The sequence below is a fragment of the Quercus lobata genome, chromosome 2 (assembly GCF_001633185.2).
Source record: "Quercus lobata isolate SW786 chromosome 2, ValleyOak3.0 Primary Assembly, whole genome shotgun sequence".
Taxonomy (NCBI): Eukaryota; Viridiplantae; Streptophyta; class Magnoliopsida; order Fagales; family Fagaceae; genus Quercus; species Quercus lobata.
Window position 1 is genome coordinate 72,570,722 of NC_044905.1, and position 20,012 is coordinate 72,590,733.

At 39.0% G+C, this 20,012-nt stretch overlaps 1 protein-coding gene across 1 annotated transcript; it reads right to left on the reverse strand.

Annotated features, from left to right (window-relative positions):
* Positions 1-200: 200 nt before the first annotated feature.
* LOC115976493 (4-coumarate--CoA ligase-like 9) lies at positions 201-5,024 on the reverse strand. The gene is made up of 6 exons (XM_031097797.1): positions 3,818-5,024; positions 2,826-3,015; positions 2,187-2,332; positions 2,015-2,082; positions 656-758; positions 201-547 (listed from the first exon to the last, which is right to left on the reverse strand). Exons 1-6 carry the CDS (start codon positions 4,820-4,822, stop codon positions 422-424), a joined length of 1,638 nt encoding a protein of 545 aa, XP_030953657.1. The 5' UTR covers positions 4,823-5,024; the 3' UTR covers positions 201-421.
* Between the last annotated feature and the right edge of the window lie 14,988 nt (positions 5,025-20,012).

A 20,012-nucleotide genomic window follows, 5' to 3' on the forward strand; every position in this document is an offset into this window, starting at 1 on the left:
TGATTATAATAGAAAAGGGTCCATAATGTCCATAAATATCTTTGACAGCAGCAATAAAAATTGTTTTTCAAAAATTCTATCCATAAAATACGTATTTTAGTAGTTGTAAATAACATCTTTAGTGAATTATGTGAATTTTACCTTCAACTAAAAAAACACAGTTATTTTCATACATTTGAAAAACATATGAGAATCGCGCATTACGTAGTACAGGAAAATTATGTTGCAAACGTGTGCATTTACACTGCCAAAATATAATTGAAAACGTAATTTTAAGTTATGTGTAAATGCACACAATGTCTTAGTACTATGCTATAATTTCTCATAAAACTTTGAATTCCAACAATCTAAATTGAGTAATGATCATCAGATATGATGGGTGAGTTTCTTGTTATTTATTGTATATTGCCCCAACAAGAAATCATAACTGAGAAGAAGAGTTAGCAGAAACAATCTTCCTCAAATCCTTTCTCAATAATTTTCCTGCTGCACTCTTGGGTAAGGAATTCACAAACGTTACACGTCTTATTTTCTTGTATGGTGCAACCTGTTATCAAGAGAAAAAGAGGATGGTTCATTTTGACAAACAAAATATTGAGCATTTTATCAATTCAATTTTTATGCTAATTACTACAGCTTAGAGAACTTGAAGTACCTGTTTTGCGACAAAATCAATTATTTCTTCTTCGCCGAGAGAGCATCGAGGTTGTCTTACCACAAAAGCCATTGGCACTTGACCAGCTTCTTCATCAGGGTATCTGCCAATTTATTTTATGAATTTTTAATAATCAAATAAGATGCACAATTTTAACAATAGTTAATAAGAACTTATAGTTGATGCCACATTAGTTCTACAACAAGAAAAATATAGCACTTATATATGGCATTATGTTTCATTTAGAGCACCCTCATCAGGTGTGCCAAATGCCAAATATTTGGCATTTGGCACACCAAACCCCAAAACATGAGCCTCATGAGATGTTCTAAATGCCAAAAATTTTGGCACACAGCTACAGTACCGTCTCAAATATGAGACGGTACGGACATCCATGCCATTTTTTTTATTATTTGTTTATTCCCTCAGCCTTTCTCTCTCATTATTCACTCAGACGTTCTCTCTCTCTGCCCTCATCTGCGTTCCATTCTTTTCTCTGCATCTTCGTTCTTCTCTCTTGCCGATCTCGCCGAAGTCGCCAAGCTCGCCGCTGATCTCGCCGAAGCCACCGATCTCGCTGGAGCCATAGTCGTCCTCCACAGCTCCCTCTTCACTCTCATTCTCTTCATCTCTCATCCTCAAGCCGCCTGAAGCCGATCTCGCCTAAAGCCACCTCAAGCCGCTGAAATCGTTCTCGCCTGAAGCCGATCTCGCTGCCGATGTCTCCCGCCTGAAGCAGACCTCGCCGCCTGAGTTGTGGGTTTGTTTGATTTGGGATTTCTTTTTTCCTGGTTTTTTTTTTTTTTTTTTTAAGGTGTCGTTGGTGGATGTGGGTTAGTGCCAGTGGTGGCTGTCGGTGTTGTCGCCGGTGGTGGCCGTTGGTGGTGATGATGATGATAGTGCCGGTGGGTTTGTCCTGATCTGATTGTCGCTCTGGTTGTGTTTTTTTTTTTTTTTTTGAGGCGGCGTTGGTGGCCGTTGGTGTTGTTGCCGGTGGTGACCGTCGGTGTTTGTGCCGGTGGTGGCCGTTGGTGATGATGATGATGATGATGATAGTGATAGGGGTGAGGAGGGGGAATATATTATTTTAATGTGTAGTAAATATTATTTTAATGTATAGAATTGAAGTATAGAACATCTGAAAAATGGTATGTTGTAAAATGATGTGCTAAAATGATAAAGTAGGTTTTTGATGTGTTAAAATGACATTTTTTATAAGAGAGCTGATGGGAATGCTCTAAGGATTGAAAAATGGCACCATATCATTCAAAGGGCAAGGGGGCATCCATAAGGCCTTGTAATGAATGAACCCTTGACCAAAAGTGACTTTTAAACCATGAGGAATTTATTTGAACTTACGGTATAACAGCCGCATCAACTATCTCCGGGTGGGACTGAAGCAAATGTTCCAGCTCTGCAGGGGCTACCTGCAAAATGTATATACCAATGCATGAGCTCCTACTCGTGTTCTTTAAAGAAATAACATATGCCTGTTATAATTTATAAAAAGAAAAAATAAGAATATGCATACCTGATATCCCTTGTATTTGATCAATTCTTTAAGCCTATCTACAACAAATAGGAAACCTTCCTCATCAATATAACAAAGATCACCTGTTCTCAACCAACCACCTGCTACTAAAGTTGCAGAAGTTGCTTCCGGATCTCCAATATAACCTGCAGTAACATCACAGAACTCACATGGTGCGTGCGTGTAGAGAATTACTACTAACAAAAAGGCTGATCACAAAAGCTATGCTAGAATTAATACAGATTGCCACATCGAGCTATCTGAGGCAAACTAACCATGCGAAGATTTAAATACAAGAGATTGCATTATATTTGTCTTCATTTCAAAAGTAAATAATTTTGAAAATACTTTCATATATTGTAGTGTAATTTATTGGAAGGTATTTTCCTTAATCATTAACTTTGAAAGATAGGACAGCTATGAGTAGTGCAGCAAACTGTGATTAGTGAATGATGATAAGTGATAACGCAGCACAAGGGTCAAAGTCACGGAACTATTTAGAAAAAAAAGAGTTGCTTATTGTGTCCATTTCTTTCCCTGTCGTACCTGTGGTCAGTGAATGGTGATAATGCAGCAGAACACAAGTGTCAAAGTCAAGGATTCTTTTTATAATTTGCTCTTGTTTGTCAGTTTCTTTACCTTTCATAATTGAGGGTCCTCTAATCCAGAGCTCCCCTTGCTTGCCCGGTGGCAAAGCATCACCTGTGTCCGGGCTTATAATTTTAGCTTCAAATCCAGCTGAAAGTTTTCCTGTTGCTCCCCAGTGAAAAGTCTCCTCTTGACCCCTTGTTCGGCACACTGACCCCGTTGATTCAGTTAGCCCATAACCCTGCATCCATCATTTATTTTATATATATATATATATAACTCAATTTTTTTTTTTTTTAAGAATTTGAGTTCTAAAAGTATTTGTTTGAAATATTAGAAGATTAAATATTAATCTTTAAAAGAAAGTTACATTTTGAAAAATAACTTGTTTATTTCTGTGGGTACCTAAGACATGCTTGGCAACGTCCTCGGCATGCTTGCAACGTCCTTAACCGTCCTCGGCATGCTTTGCAACGTCCTCGGCATGCCTGACAATGTCCTTGACCAACCTCGGCAAGCTTTGCAACATCCTAAGCGTCCCACATTGAATAAAAATCTCCCCACTTTCTACCTTATAAACTTTGAAGCGGAAGAGTAGTGTACCACTACTTCTGATCTATTTATTGTGAGTACCTAAGGCATGCTTGCAACGCCCTTGGCCGCCCTCGGCATGCCTTAGGTACCCACAACTTCAAAGTTTAATTTTCTTTCAATTATTATTTTCAGTTAATTTAACTTGTAAATTTTTTTGTCACCGAATAAGAGATTGACCGCATTCCCTAAAAATCAATTAAGTATTTTAGTACGAGGATAAATCGCAATCACCGAAACTCTCTCAAAGAATAATTCTCTTAAAAATAATACAAATAAACTTATGAATAGCTATGCGTAAAAAGGCAGAGTGCTTGATTGAGTTAGAGGCAGACATAAATAGTAACATATAAATTCTGCTTACATAACAAAATTTAGACCATTAAATCGTTAAAAAATGGCTAAGAGGTTAAGATTTAAAGAAATCTAGGATCGGAATCTTATACACCTACCTGTACAAAGACAACTCTTGGAAACTTGGCCAAGAAATCGGAGATAACATCCTTTGCAATCGGAGCCGCACCGCACGCAACTCCTTCCAACGAGCTCAAGTCGTAGCCTTTCGTTACATCAGTCTTGGCCATGGCCAACACCACCGGTGGGGCCATCGCCAAGTGGGTCACTCTAAACTCCTCCACCGCCTTCAACATCTTCGTCAGATCAAACCTCTCCATTAGCACCACCACCTCGCTCAAAGCCACCGACTTCAAGCTGTAGAAAAACCCGAACACGTGAAAGTACGGCATCGTATAGAGGAACACCGCAGGCGATTCCCTCTCAGTCCGGCATGCGTAGGGACCGGCGACACTCGCTATCAGGTTCCGGTGAGTCAGCATCACTCCTTTGACTCTTCCAGTAGTCCCCGACGAGTACAATATCGCCGCCAAATCGGACTGGCTCACTTCGACGGGCTCGATCATTCGTACCGGACTCGTCATCATTGAGTCAAACTCGGGCGAGTCGAGGACAATGGTTTTGAAACGGAGAGAAATGTTTGAAAGTTTGTGAGCGGTTGATGAAGTGGCAAACGCGATTACTGGGTTGCATAGTTGGATTAGGCTAGAAATCTCAGACTCGGTGCTGAGTGGGTTAGCCGGAGAGATGACTATCCCAAGAGAGAGCAGCGAGAAGTAGAGGATCGGAACCTGGACCAGGTTTTGGGAGAGAACGAAAGCGGTGTGGCCTTTGGAGAGTCCGAGGACGGAGTGAAGGTAGGAGGATAGAGTTTTGGTTTTGCGAGTGAACTCGGAGTAGGAGACGCGTTGACCAGTGGAGGAGTTGATGAGAGCGAGTGAGTCAAGCCATGGCGAGTTAACTCGGAGCGAGAAAGCGTATTCAGAAACTGAAATGGGAAGGTGTTGTGGTGGAAGAGGGATTGGAGGTCTGAGGCTGTGGAAAGTGTTTGTTTCTGAGTTGAAACCACTTTCTGGATCGATGGGAGGCTTCTTTTGGTTCATTTGAAATTTTGGCAGTGATTACTGATAAAAGAATTTAGAACAGCCTTAGGAGTTGTAGTATCCGCGTAGTTAATTGAGATCTGAGCTGGGGGTATCGAAAGGAGCAAAGTGGGTAAGAGAGAAACGATATCGCCAATTAAGTATGTGATATGACTGCAGGTCATGTCACCTAGCTGACTAGAGAGCTCTTGCATCCGAGCTCCAAACAAACAAACAAAGATGGAAAATAACTTACCACCAGCTAGTGTGGCTTAGTGGTTGTCCCCTTCTTGATGGCTGTGTCAAGTGCGGGTTCGAGTCCTCATATCCCACGGGTGTGGGGTTTGGACTTTGGTTTCTAAAAAAAAACGAAGTGCATGGGTGGAGTCCAAGTCGCGGGCACCATTATGTGCTGGTGGTACTCACAGGCGATGTATCTGTGGGGTGTGGTCGGCTATGATATCACACATGAGCCACCCTTTTTGGTTTCTCAAAAAAAAAAAAAAAGATGGAAAATAACTTTCTATGGAAACGTGCCTGTCTTTATTCTTCTGTTTTTCTAAATTGATTCTGGTGCCACAATTACGTGGCGAGTCGTGATCAATGTTGTGGCCAGCATCAGAATTTTTTGTTTTTCTAGTTTTAGCCAGTTGGACTTATTTCTTTCTAGTAAGAGCGTTCAGGTTCAGATTAGTGCAGTATTTTTTTTTTTTTAGGTTATTTAACGTTACAAAAAGTTACTTGATTTATTTTTTTTTTATTTTACAAAATAACTAATATTAGTAGTTTTATTTTAGCTTTTAATATAATAAAATAATATATCTATTACATTAAAGAATTTATTTATATATCATTTTTTTCTCTACTCTTTACTATCTTCATCACTATCTTCAAGCACTACCTCCACTACTAGTGTGAAACTCAACACCCCTAAATCAGCATAAACCCAGCACAAACTCGGCGGAAACCCAGCACACAAACACAAATCTAGCACAAACTCAGCGATGATAGGGCTTGGGTAACAAATCCGCAATGGGGCTTGGGAGATGGGGTCTCGACGAGATGGGTTTGGGGAGATGGGGTCTCAGCGGGATGGGTCTGTGGATCGGTGAGATGAGTTTCGGTAGATGGGTTCGTGGGTTGGCAAGATGGATCAACGAGCTAGTTGGCATCGGCGAAGCAGAGAGGAGATGAGGGAGGAGCTAGAGAGAAAAAAAAAATGAGAAGGAAAAAAAGAAGAAAGGAGAGAAGCAAGAGAGAGAGGAAGAAAGAAAAAGAGAAAATATTTTTTTAATGATAGAAGAGAGAGAAGTTTAATTTTTTTTTTTTTTTTTTTTAGCTTCTTGCTACAACGCACAGCTATTTAGAGAGAGGAAGAAAGAAAAAAAGAAAATATTTTTTTAATGATAGAAGAGAGAGAAGTTTATTTTTTTATTTATTTTTTTTTTTAGCTTCTTGCTACAACGCACAGCTATTTATGGCTGTGCATTGTAGCAAGAAGCTAAAAAATTTTAGCTATGGCACCACCACTGCATCATGCTTTTCAAGTATTGTTATTTTTAGCACCACCAATGTGAATGCTTTAATGCACATAAAAAAAAAATATGCAATTTTGTGCACAACTTGCCTTGTGGTAAGTTATGAATGGTGAAAGTGTGGCTCCACATGATCCACCATCACATATTCACTAATCACAACTCGCCAAGTGATAAGTTATAGTACAAAATTGTACATTTTTATGTGTTCATAGTATTACTCATTTCATTTGTACCCCTCTTTTTTTGGTAGTTACAGTACTCACATAAATCCTAACAACTAGATTTTACTTGTTTTAATTTGAACCATCTATATAATTTTAATAGAATATCAGTTACCAGTCGATCAGGTTAACATATAAAACCAAAAAAAAAAAAAAAAAAAACGCTCGATTCTTTTCTCTCTTGCAAGTCACATCTCAAGCGGGTTCTTCACTCTGGCCACCTCTTCATCGGTCATGTTCTTAGCTAAATCACTAAATCTATTTTTACATTAATCTTCTTTATGCATTGCGATTTACTCACAAATGAAGGTAAGGATCAAAATAAAACCCTAATTTCAAATGATCAATGTTGACATCATATCATTGCTCTCCAGTGGGTTTTAAAAAGATATGTCAAATATTTGATTTAAAGTTTAATCACAATAAAGAGGTGCATATCATTCAAAGGTATATGTTTGATATATTAAATCTTGAAGATGTGGGTATTTAATGATACAGTTTCTTTTTTTTTCTTTTTTTCTTTTTTCTTTATATACAAGAAGCTCCCTCCTGAAAATTTGAACTCCGGCCCTTACCCTCCGCACCCTAAAAGTACTTATACTTGTGAAGTGACCACCACACCAAGAGTGCGCAGTGGTATTTAATGATACAGTTTCAGTTTTCTATATGTTGTTTTATTTTATTTTTAATTTCTTTTTTATGGCCAATGATATGGATGGCTGCTTTTAAGGGATTGGTAAGACATTTCAATTTGTTTTCTATTAATTGAAGTTTAGGCTATGTAAGTGTGTGTATTGTCAATCTAGATTTTATTTATTTGCATAGGTTTGATGTAATGCGATTCACTTGTGGTGATTTTATTAAGGCTAATTTGATTTTGTTATTGTTTTTCAATCATAGTGTCTTGTTTCCATTGTTATTCTCTTTCTTTTAGTGATGGGTCATCTAGTCTTGGCAATCCTATATCCAATTTGGATTTTAGTGTGCGTTTGGCCACACTTTTTTTTGTCAACTTATTTTACTATTTAGCTTATTTTTGTTAATATTCATGAGCCCTACTGCACTTTTTGATACTATTCATGGGTCTCATAGTACTATTCTAACTAACTTTTACCTTTATCTATGGTACTTTCCACAAAAAGTTTTCAATTTTAGCAAAATAAGCGGATCTCAAACAGACCCTTAATCTAGTAATACTACTTATTGGTCACAAGAAGTTGGATTTTTTTCCCTGTGTTGGGTAGCTTAATTAGTGGAGCTGATTTGGCAATAAGTTCTCTTTTCCTCTTGCTTTCATTAACCTTTCCAGTAATCATTTGAATTATAGGGAAGAACTTTTTCTCAAATATGTAAATTTGTGTTTCCCTTATTGTTGGCTAGCTGATTCTTGTATTTTGTGTATTTCAGGCTGAATTTTGCAAGTCTGAACTGATTACTCAAAAAAAAAAATGATTCCAGCACCGCTCATCATGTTGTTGCAAAGTTGGTTTTTCTAGTTCAATTTGGTTCTCTCGAGCACAAATTTGTATGTATACTTTCTTTCCCTTATTGTTGGTTCGCTTGGTAATTATGACACTGAAAATTTGAAAGTCATTTTGTGAAAGAAACGGCATGTTTGTATTGTGTGTATTTCAAGCTGCATTTGCATGGTTTAAACTAATTACAACATTACTTGGCATGTTCATACTGTTCCCTTTTTCTACTGCCTTTTACTTGCACTTATCACAACTTGTTAGGACTTGAAATCATCAATCTTGTCATTTTGGATTTCAACCTTTTTGCTCTTTTGATTTAATATTCTAATCCTTAAAATTGAAGGATAATGTTTTTGCTAGTGTGATTTTATTTAGTTCATTGGCCTGCTATGCATTTCTTGACTTAGGTTTCCGAAAGAAGCAGATAAATTTAAATTTTCTTCTACATTTGAGTGGTGGAATTTAAGTATTAGATCAAGGAATTTTTGAAAGTCATAGGCCACTCATTATGCTTGAATAGTTTATTTATTTATTATGTAAGGACGCGATTCGTGGCGGACCGTAACAGTGTCGGGTTCGCACGTAAAAAGGCCCCTAACAATATCATTTGTAGAGCGTGGGTTTGGAAGGCTAGGCCCTGGTTGACAGGCGGTGGGTTTTTCGCGGTGTTCGTACAAGTTTAAGTTTTCCTTCACCCCTGGAGTCTTTCTCTTGGAGGTGGGCTGGGAGGCTCTGGTTTTTGGCCACTTTTCCCAACCCCCCCTTTAGGTTACTTGTTTTTTCCTTTTATATTCGCCTGCGTTCATTGTCCTTCGTCCACGTATAGGGTCAATCTTTCCAAGATTGATACTTGTCCCATCAGCCCATATTCAAAGTCGTTGGGGGTGGTTGTAAAAGCCAAAGAATGCGGCTCTGTCAGGTTCAAAGCATTGAATGGCAGTAAGGGCAGCTTTCCCTGGATATTTTAGATCTTTCTTCCTAGTTTCAGTCCTATACCGTTTTTACTCTTCCTTCAGGGGGGACTTTGGGTCTGCCGAGGACTGAGCTGTCCTCAGCGGTATCCATAGGCTATTTTATCGAGCTTGGGCCGTAGCCCTCCTCGGCTTGGGCCTTCGGATTCTCCCCGGGTAGATGGGCCTGGCACATAAATCATTTGGGCCCCACAATAGCCCCTCAAAACCCGGCTGTCCAACCTCTTGGTTGGAAAGGGGGGTTTTGGTGATGCCGAACCTCTTCCTACGGCTCAATCAATTTGGCCCATTAATAATACTGGCGGCTCTTCATCTGTCCAAGAAATGCGCCGATCTATGAGACAGTTTTTGATTTCGCGCTTGATGCGCTCTTACCGTTTGGGTTTCCCAAAACGTGCTTTTAATGACCACTATTTACGAGACTACTTTAATTCGGCGGTTTGTTTTGATGGGGTGGAGAAACGGAATCGGCATGTTGGTGTTGGCAGATTCCTTTGGAGATCTGAACCTATTGAATGTCTCCCGCTCCACCCTCTGTATAAGAAGGAAGGGAGGAGGTTATTGTTTTCGTAAAGAATTCCTTCTCATCTTTCTGAGATTTGAAATACTTGGCCTCCCCTAGGATTCATTTTACCCACTGGTTCACAAACTAAATCGTGGTATACTTTATCATAACAACGAGTGATGCAGGAGCCAAACCCCTCCCATAAACGCCATGTTCCAATAAAGCTCATTATAGCTCGATCGGGACAGGGATGGCGAAGACTCAAAATCAACCTCACCCTTCTTTCAGTCAAAATCCGAAGCAGGAGCTTGTCACGTCCAACTTTCGGCGTGACTGAGTCGAGAACACCTACCATCAGTACCAACCGCTCTCCTATGAGCATACCTAGTATGGCTCCAGTGTGTTGGGAGTCAGGATCGAGGCAGGGACTAAGTGCCCCTACTTCTTCCTCTCTTCCTTCACTGATGCTATCCTCCGTCTCCCTTTCTTAGTCTTCCCAGCACCAGTTCCATCCTGGTGCTTTCACTTCTCCCTCTTTTGCTCCTTTTTCTTTCTTTTCATCTCTTCTCTCTTCTTCTCCTCCTTCTTTACTCATGTCCTCCATCTTCTTCATTCATCTCCTCCATCTTCTTCATTGATTTCTTCCTTACTATTTCCTTCTCCTTCATTCATTTTTTTTTCAAAGAAGGTTCTTATCGTAATATGAGTAGTATTGAGGCAGAGATTGGAGAGACTTTGAAGACGAGTTTAAAAGACGCCTGACAGTTTACTTATCTGTACTACGGATGTAATTGTTGCTTAGGCAGTTCTCATTTTGTATAGGCTCGCTTGAGCCCCTCTTTGTACGTTGTAATAATTTTTCGTATTAATAAAAATTGTTGTTACTTTATTTCGCATGTTTTGTCTCTATGGCTTTTCTTTTCTTTTCTTTTTAAATTTACAAACGCTGCTCGGCACAATAATATAGCATCTAAATCAATGACGACTAAGACCAAAATACTTGATAATAAAAAGATGTCGCCATAACTTTAATAGAAACGCTTGGCACAATAAGGCCGACCAGTGAAAAGTAATACTTACCCCATGCTAGCCGAGGAGTAAAACGAAGGTTTGATGCCGTGTGAGGAATAACCATTTGAAGATATCTCACTCACCAAATGAACAGCCTTCTTATGCGACTTAATGCTGGGGCATTTCACCACCTTCCTCACAACTTTACAGGTCTTAACCTCTTTATGGTGTTTAAGCCGTGGGTGAAGTGACCTGACATTTTTATCAAGTAACTCATCTTACAAAATTCAAACCTTTCCTTGTCCAAGTATTTGGTTTCCCCATTGGCCTGGGTCCGAGGACCATACAAGGCCTTGGTTCTGTCCAAAACTTGTGATTTTTTCGTTTTTGTACTTGGTTTCCCCATAGGCTTGAGTCCGAGGACCATGCAAGGCCTTGGTTCTGTCCAAAACTTGTGATTTTTTCTTTTTTGTACTTGGTTTCCCCATAGGCTTGAGTCCGAGGACCATGCAAGGCCTTGGTTCTGTCCAAAACTTGTGATTTTTTCTTTTTTGTACTTGGTTTCCCCATAGGCTTGAGTCCGAGGACCATGCAAGGCCTTGGTTCTGTCCCTGGGCCCATATGCTGAACGGGCCTGGGCCGCGAATTTACTGGGCCCATAAATTAAAAGGTATTTCCATAGTCTTTGATCACGCGGTACTTTTTGGCATCCAAGTGTTCGAGGTGCGCCTTCTCGAGACTTCTTTAACCTCAGGGCTGCAGACGGCGTTGGAAATCGAGCCTGAGACGTTTTGTCTATAGCGTTCCATAGGACGCTGCGTGAATTAAATGCCACCGATTTATTTCTGGGTATAAATGGGATAGGGGGTCACTTCACTTGCACATGAACTCTCCTGTTCCCTTGAAAACCATACTTTTTCCATATCCGCAATCTCTCTTTCTAGTGCCACTGCCTCAAAGCAAGATGTTTGAGGCGTGGATGGGGATGAAAGGTCTCCGCCCGCTTCAGAGGCACCGAATCCTCAAGGTGATGTGGTATGGACAAGGATGGCACAGATCCAAGCCAGTCCTCCGCCTTGACAGGAGGAAGATAGTATTCCTCCTTCTTTTAGCCAAAATCCGAAGCAGGTTCTGGTCATGCCAGATTTTTGGTATGTCAGAAAAAGGAATTTCCGCCATCAGCGCCGTCTGCCTTGTAGCAGGCAAATTTTTGTGGGGGCTCCCCAACTTCCGGCTCCCTGCACCTTTCCTGTAGATGGTGTTAGCCTGAGGTCAGGTTCCCTGCACCTTTTCTTCACCGGTGCAGGCCCCAAGTTGGATTCTTTTGCTGCCTGAGTTATGAGCGCGCAGAAGCATTGAGGAGAAATAAGGTCTCGAGGCAGCAGCCAACCTCTCCTCTGTGCTACCTCCACGGCTTTATCTTCACTCTCTTGTATTTTTCGTTACTTACGTAGTTAGCTTCAATATAAGCTTTGTTTCGGCTTTTCACTGTACACTGTATGGTTTCTTTGTCTTAATAAAATATGTGTCTATTTCTCTATACATATCTTTCTTCTCCGTAACCACTACTTTGTGCATGAATGTTAAATATAAGCTTGCCCTTAATGACATTCTAGGCAGAAAAATGTCTTAACACAGATTCATACTAGTTTAAACTTACAAATATTATCAAGCATAACAAGGTTAATCATCAATAAATTAAACTCTTGGAACTAACCGGGATAACCGCTGAGTGCTGCGCGATGCATACTAGAGCGATGTCCGAGAACGATAAACTCTAAATCATTCGTCCGAGAGGGTAGCCGAGTATCGAGGGGCTTTGGTTGTGCTTTTGGGTAATATGTTGCGCCGTATCGCATCAACCCCTTTGATACTGGGGATCTGAGGGTAGACCGAGGAATCCGCGCAATCAAGGTATTAACCCATCTGTTAACGCGGAGTTCTCTTTGGATGGATTTCGAGATTTATGTGCCATAGTTATTTTTTTTTTATTTTTTATTTTTTAGATAGTTGGTTCCTCATCCAAGTAGTTGGTTTCCCCATAGGCTTGAGTCCGAGGACTATGCAATGCCTTGGTTCTGTCCAAAACTTAGTTTTCCTCATCCAGGTAGTTGGGTTCCCCATAGGCTTGAGTCCGAGGACTACGCAATGCCTTGGCTCTGTCCAAAACCTAGTTTTCCTCATCTAAGTAGTTGGTTTCCCCATAGGCTTGAGTCCGAGGACTATGCAATGCCTTGATTCTGTCCAAAACCTAGTTTTCCTCATCCAGGTAGTTGGTTTCCCCATAGGCTTGAGTCCGAAGACTATGCAATGCCTTGGTTCTGTCCAAAACTAGTTTTCCTCATGTAGTGTTCCCCATAGGCTTGAGTCCGAGGACTATGCAATGCCTTGGTTCTGTCCAAAACCTAGTTTTCCTCATCCAAGTAGTTGGTTTCCCCATAGGCTTGAGTCCGAGGACTATGCAATGCCTTGGTTCTGTCCAAAACCTAGTTTTCCTCATCCAAGTAGTTGGTTTCCCTATAGGCTTGAGTCCGAGGACTATGCAATGCCTTGGTTCTGTCCAAAACCTAGTTTTCCTCATCCAAGTAGTTGGTTTCCCCATAGGCTTGAGTCCGAGGACTATGCAATGCCTTGGTTCGTCCAAAACCTAGTTTTCCTCATCCAGGTAGTTGGTTTCCCCATAGGCTTGAGTCTGTGGACCATGCAATGCCCTTGGTTCTGTCCAAAACCTAGTTTTCCTCATCCAGGCAGTTGGTTTCCCCTAGGCTTGAGTCCGAGGACTATGCAATGCCTGGTTCTATCCAAAACCTAGTTTTCCTCATCCAGGTAGTTGGTTTCCCCATAGGCTTGAGTCCGAGGACTATGCAATGCTTGGTTCTGTCCAAAACCTAGTTTTCCTCATCCAGGTAGTTGGTTTCCCCATAGGCTTGAGTCCAATGGACTATGCAATGCCTTGGTTCTGTCCAAAACCTAGTTTTCCCTCATCCAGGTAGTTGGTTTCCCATAGCTTGAGTCCGTGGACTATGCAATGCCTTGGTTCTGTCCAAAACCTAGTTTTCCTCATCCAGGTAGTTGGTTTCCCCATAGGCTTGAGTCTGTGGACCATGCAATGCCCTGGTTCTGTCCAAAACCTAGTTTTCTCTTTGTGTGGGATCTTGGCTTTATGGGAGTTAGCTCCTCAACCAAGCCCCTAAAGTTTATCCGTACGATTAACGCTATCAAGTACCTAGTTTGCTCTTTACGGGGGACCTTGGCTTTAAAGGTGTTAGTTCCTCAGCCAAGCCCCTAGTTAAGAAACGTAGCCCCTAGCAGAACTTTGTACTAGAACTCTATAACCAACGGTTAGAAATAACGAAGAAATTCTATCGACCCACATCCTATGCCAACACGCAAGCCTTTCCCACAGACGGCGCCAATTGTAAGGACGCGATTCGTGGCGGACCGTAACAGTGTCGGGTTCGCACGTAAAAAGGCCCCTAACAATATCATTTGTAGAGCGTGGGTTTGGAAGACTAGGTCCTGGTTGACAGGCGGTGGGTTTTTCACGGTGTTCGTACAAGTTTAAGTTTTCCTTCACCCCTGGAGTCTTTCTCTTGGAGGTGGGTTGGGAGGCTCTGGTTTTTGGCCACTTTTCCCAACCCCCCCCTTTAGGTTACTTGTTTTTTCCTTTTATATTCGCCTGCGTTCATTATCCTTCGTCCACGTATAGGGTCAACCTTTCCAAGATTGATACTTGTCCCATCAGCCCATATTCAAAGTCGTTGGGGGTGGTTGTAAAAAACAAAGAATGCGGCTCTGTCAGGTTCAGAGCATTGAATGGCAGTAAGGGCAGCTTTCCCTGGATATTTTAGATCTTTCTTCCTAGTTTCAGTCCTATACCGTTTTTACCCTTCCTTCAGGGGGGACTTTGGGTCTGCCGAGGACTGAGCTGTCCTCGACGGTATCCATAGGCTATTTTGTCGAGCTTGGGCCGTAGCCCTCCTCGGCTTCGGCCTTCGGATTCTCCCCGGGTAGATGGGCCTGGCACATAAATCATTTGGGCCCCACATATTACATTAAACAATTATTTTTTTATTATTTTTTCTCTATTCTTTACTATCTTCATCACTATCTTCAGGCACCACCTCCACTACAAGTGTGAAACTCAGCACCTAGCAACCCTAAATCAGCACCCCTAAATTAGCACAAACTTAGCACACAAACACAAACCCAACACAAACTCGGCAGAAACCCAGCACACAAACACAAATCTAGCACAAACTCAGCGACGATGGGGCTTGGGTAACAAATCCGCGATGGGGCTTAGGAGATGGGGTCTCGACGAGATGGGTCTGGGGAGATGGGGTCTCAGCGGGATGGGTCTATGGATCGGTGAGATGAGTTTGGGTAGATGGGTTCGTGGGTTGGCGAGATGGATCAACGAGCTAGTTGGCATCGGCAAAGCAGAGAGGAGATGAGGGAGGCGCTAGAGAGAAAAAAAAAAATGAGAAGGAAAAAAAGAAGAAAGGAGAGAAGCAGGAGAGAGAGGAAGAAAGAAAAAGAGAAAATATTTTTTTAATGATAGAAGAGAGAAAAGTTTAATATTTTTTTTTTTTAGCTTCTTGCTACAATGCACAACCATAAATGGCTATGCATTGTAGCAAGAAGCTAAAAAATTTTAGCTATGGCACCACCATTGCATCATGCTTTTCAAGTATTGCTATTTTTAGCACCACCAATGTAAATGCTCTAATGCACATAAAAAAAATATGCAATTTTGTGCACAACTCGCCTTGTGGTAAGTTATGAATGGTGAAAGTGTAGCTCCACATGATCCACTATCACATATTCACCAATCACAACTCGCCAAGTGATAAGTTATAGCACAAAATTGTACATTTTTATTTTTATGTGTTCATAGTATTACTCATTTCATTTGTACCCCTCTTTTTTTGGTAGTTACAGTACTCACATAAATCCTAACAACTAGATTTTACTTGTTTTAATTTGAACCATCTATATAATTTTAATAGAATATCAGTTACCAGTCGATCAGGTTAACATATAAAACCAAAAAAAAAAAAAAAAAAAAAACGCTTGATTCTTTTCTCTCTCGTAAGTCACATCTCAAGCGGGTTCTTCACTCTAGCCACCTCTTCATCGGTCATGTTCTTGGCTAAATCACTAAATCTATTTTTACATTAATCTTCTTTATGCATTGTGATTTACTCACAAATGAAGGTAAGGATCAAAATAAAACCCTAATTTCAAATGATCAATGTTGACATCATATCATTGCTCTCCAATGGGTTTTAAAAAGATATGTCAAATATTTGATTTAAAGTTTAATCACAATAAAGAGGTGCATATCATTCAAAGGTATATGTTTGATATATTAAATTTTGAAGATGTGGGTATTTAATGATACAATTTCTTTTTTTTCTTTTTTCTTTTTATACAAGATATAATTTCTACTCTAACCTAATCTAAGTGTATATGTGTGTGAAACTCCCTCCTAAAGATCTGAACTCCGGCCCTTGTCCTCCGTACCCTACAAGCACTTATACTTATGAAGTAACCACCACACCAAGGGTGCGCAGTGGTATTTAATGATATAGTTTTAGTTTTCTATATGTTGTTTTATTTTATTTTTAATTTCTTTTTTATGGCCGGTGATATGGATGGCTGCTTTTAAGGGATTGGTAAGACATTTCAATTTGTTTTCTATTAATTGAAGTTTAGGCTATGTAAGTGTGTGTATTGTCAATCTAGATTTTATTTATATGCATAGGTTTGATGTAATGCGATTCACTTATGGTGAACTTTTTAAGGTTAATTTGATTTTGTTATTGTTTTTCAATCATAGTGTCTTGTTTCCATTGTTATTCTCTTTCTTTTAGTGATGGGTCATCTAGTCCTGGCAATCCTATATCCAATTTGGATTTTAGTGTGCATTTGGCAACACTTATTTTTGTCAACTTATTTTACCATTCAACTTATTTTTGCTAATATTCATGAGTCTCGCTGCACTTTTTGATACTATTCATGAGTCTCATAGTACTATTCTAACTAACTTTTACCTTTATCTACAGTACTTTCAATAAAAAGTTTTCAGTTTCAGCAAAATAAGCGGATTTCAAACAGACCCTTAATCTAGTAATACTACTTATTGATCACAAGAAGTTGGATTTTTTTCCCTTGTGTTGGGTAGCTTAATTAGTGGAGCTGATTTGGCAATAAGTTCTCTTTTCCTCTTGCTTTCATTAACCTTTCCAGCAATCATTTGAATTATAGGGAAGAACTTTTTCTCAAATATGTAAATTTGTGTTTCCCTTATTGTTGGCTAGCTGATTCTTGTATTTTGTGTATTTCAGGCTGAATTTTGCAAGTCTGAACTGATTACTCAAAAAAAAAAATGATTCCAGCACTGCTTATCATGTTGCTGCAAAGTTGGTTTTTCTAGTTCAATTTGGTTCTCTCGAGCACAAATTTGTATGTATACTTTCTTTCCCTTATTGTTGGTTCGCTTGGTAATTATGACACTAAAAATTTGAAAGTCATTTTGTGAAAGAAACGGCATGTTTGTATTGTGTGTATTTCAAGCTGCATTTGCATGGTTTAAACTAATTACAGCATTACTTGGCATGTTCATACTGTTCCCTTTTTCTACTGCCTTTTACTTGCACTTAGCACAACTTGTTAGGACTTGAAATCATCAATCTTGTCATTCTGTATTTCAACCTTTTTGCTCTTTTGATTTAATATTCTAATCCTTAAAATTGAAGGATAATGTTTTTGCTAGTGTGATTTTATTTAGTTTGTCGGCCTGTCATGCATTTCTTGGCTTAGGTTTCCGAAAGAAGCAAATAAATTTAAATTTTCTTCTTCATTTGGGTGGTGGAATTTAAGTATTAGATCAAGGAATTTTTGAAAGTCATAGGCCACTCATTATGCTTGAATAGTTTTTTTTTTTTCCAAGTCATTTCATCTTTAATTGAAAACAATAAATCACCATTCTAATCCTTTTGTTGGAGTGTAGCTGATCCTTGTGTAGTTAACCTCTGCTCTGTTATTCATTTCCTCCTCCTACTCTGTTTTAATGAGAATTCTAACCACCAAGATGCTCCTTTCACCAATTTGTTGTTCACTAGTTATGGTTGTAGGACCATTGTGGTGGGTTTCTCAATGATCATGGATTATGGTTGATTATGTTTGTCCTAATAGTTTGTAGTGCTAATAATATTTAATGTGCCTAGAGCTCTACTATTGCTTCAAATATTTCATGGTCTCAAAATTAAAATTTTCACATTATATATTGTTAGCTAAATCAAGACCAAGTAGGCCTCTATAATTTGTATTGCCAATTTGGGAAGTTGTAACCAAGAGAACATGAAATAGAATAAGGTGGAGCCCATAAGAACATGAACATGTGTAGTCTGAAGAACTATGGATGAATGCTATCTTTTAAGAACAATTCCTTTATTATTGTTGATGGGGATCAACTAAGTATATCCTGCCCTTGGTTGTTGTCCACATATTGATCACACCCAAGGAAAACCACAAGAATGATAGAATGCATGAACAAGACCATTAAGAATAATGGGATCCGCCAAAAAAAACTTGTTCATTGATGACCATGTTATAGACGACTATACTCATGGACGATCAAATTGTACTTGGTAAATTCTACCAGAAATTCTCCAAAGGTTCTACATAAGCAAAACATGACACGTTGCTTGGTACGTGGAAGGAATTCCATACACTTCATTCCACATATCCCATTTTCTTCATAACCACCAACATCACCCACGATGGTGATAGATCCCAAACAAGTAGACCCATGTCAAACTCTTTATAAAACGAGCAGGTCCCATCTACCAAAAAGTAAGTTCCAACCATTCACTATTTTCCATCCTTGTGTTCTAGAGAGAAAACTGACTTAACCGTTGGAGGGTTCTTGGTCGGGTCACATTGGTCACCTTTGATAGTTCTTTCTTTTCTTTTCAGGATTCATAGCCATCACCATAGTCCGAAGCAATCCAACCTACTAATTTTCAAGTATCATCAATTGTTATATGCTTGGGAAAGTGGGAAAATGACTCACACCTGGGATAGAATAGAATATCCTGATTCCTTACCACTACCAGGGTCCAAGCTGAAATGATTCGAACGTTTGTTGAAAGATATATTTTCAAGACCCTTTGGTTCAAAGATTAAAATAATTTCTAATGAACTTCTCTCTTTTTATTTCTAATGAACATAATTGGTATGTATTTCTAATGAACTTTTCCTTGTAGTTCTAATTTTTCTAAAACAAATTTATGAGATCATGTGTATTACAAGTTGTACCTTGACATTCAATTGGAATTGTAAGATTTGTATTCTCCAAAATAACTAGAGTTGTAAAGAAAGATGGTAGAAAAGACTTGGAAGAAATGCAACCAATGTACTCCATGTGATCGTTATACGTTCAAATGGCCAAAGTTTACTAGCCTAAGCATCAACATGGGAGAAATGCCAATCAATTGAGCAAGGACAACAATCCTTTGAGATGGTTATACTTTCAAAAGTACAAAGTGTACTCAAAATTGTATCTTGCTTGGCTAAGTGTTTAATGTTAATGATGTAAAGATTATGCATTGATAGTTTAGTGTTCATTGTTTATGAGAGGTGCAAGGATATGCAATAGCTTTCATGTATGTAATGAATATTTCTATGTAATATAGTAATTTTTTAATTGAAAATAAATTCAAATCTACTTATGAATGGAAGGATTTGCAATGTGAATCTTGTTTATGATAATTTGTCCACAAAGTACTGCTTATGAAAACAATGGAGAGAGAAGGGTTTGAGGTGACTAACATGAAGAGAGAGGTGAGAGGTGAAGGGCTCTACGTTAGGGAGAGAGGTGGGAGGTGAAGGCTCTGCATTTGAGCTATGAGAAAATGAAAGAGGGAGAGAGGCAAATCATGTTCTCGAAAAGAAAAGAGTTAGGTTTTTTTTTTTTTAAATAAAACTTAAATAAATAACTAAATAATATCGGTGATGTGGAAATTTGTTGAGGCTCCAAAGCTTATGTTGCAAAATATGAGGAAGTCAACCAATGGCTTCTTTGTTTACTACATGTATGTATTAAAAATGTTACTAAAATTAAAATGCAAAAGATTTTTAAAAAATAATTTTGAGTGCTAGTTTGTTCTTTTGAATTTTGTGTAAACAACACATATTTTGGATACTTTATCATTTCTCTTGATATAGAACTTTTTAGCAGCTAAGAACTTCAAAACAATTTTTTTAATTTGAGATTTTAAATGTTGTGAATAAACTCATGCATTTGGGTTCTCTCTTTTTGTTGATATAGAACATTTTAGCTATCAATAGTTGGCAAGACATTTTTTTAGTTGGCTATAATGATAGATTTTTAGTCAACATCTTGTCAATTGGATTTCGTTCATTTTTTAGGTTTTATGGTCATTCGGTCATTTTTTGGGTTCTAAACGTATTTTGATTT

What these genes read in the sequence shown, in the direction of transcription:
- LOC115976493 (XM_031097797.1), bottom strand. Translation starts at nt 4,822, where the DNA reads ATGAACCAAAAGAAGCCTCCCATCGATCCAGAAAGTGGTTTCAACTCA. An exon ending in CAAGAGTTGTCTTTGTACAG is followed by an intron (nt 3,016 to 3,817) that starts GTAGGTGTATAA and finishes TGATGGATGCAG; the next exon opens with GGTTATGGGCTAACTGAATC. An exon ending in GTTGATGCGGCTGTTATACC is followed by an intron (nt 759 to 2,014) that starts GTAAGTTCAAAT and finishes ATAAATTGGCAG; the next exon opens with ATACCCTGATGAAGAAGCTG.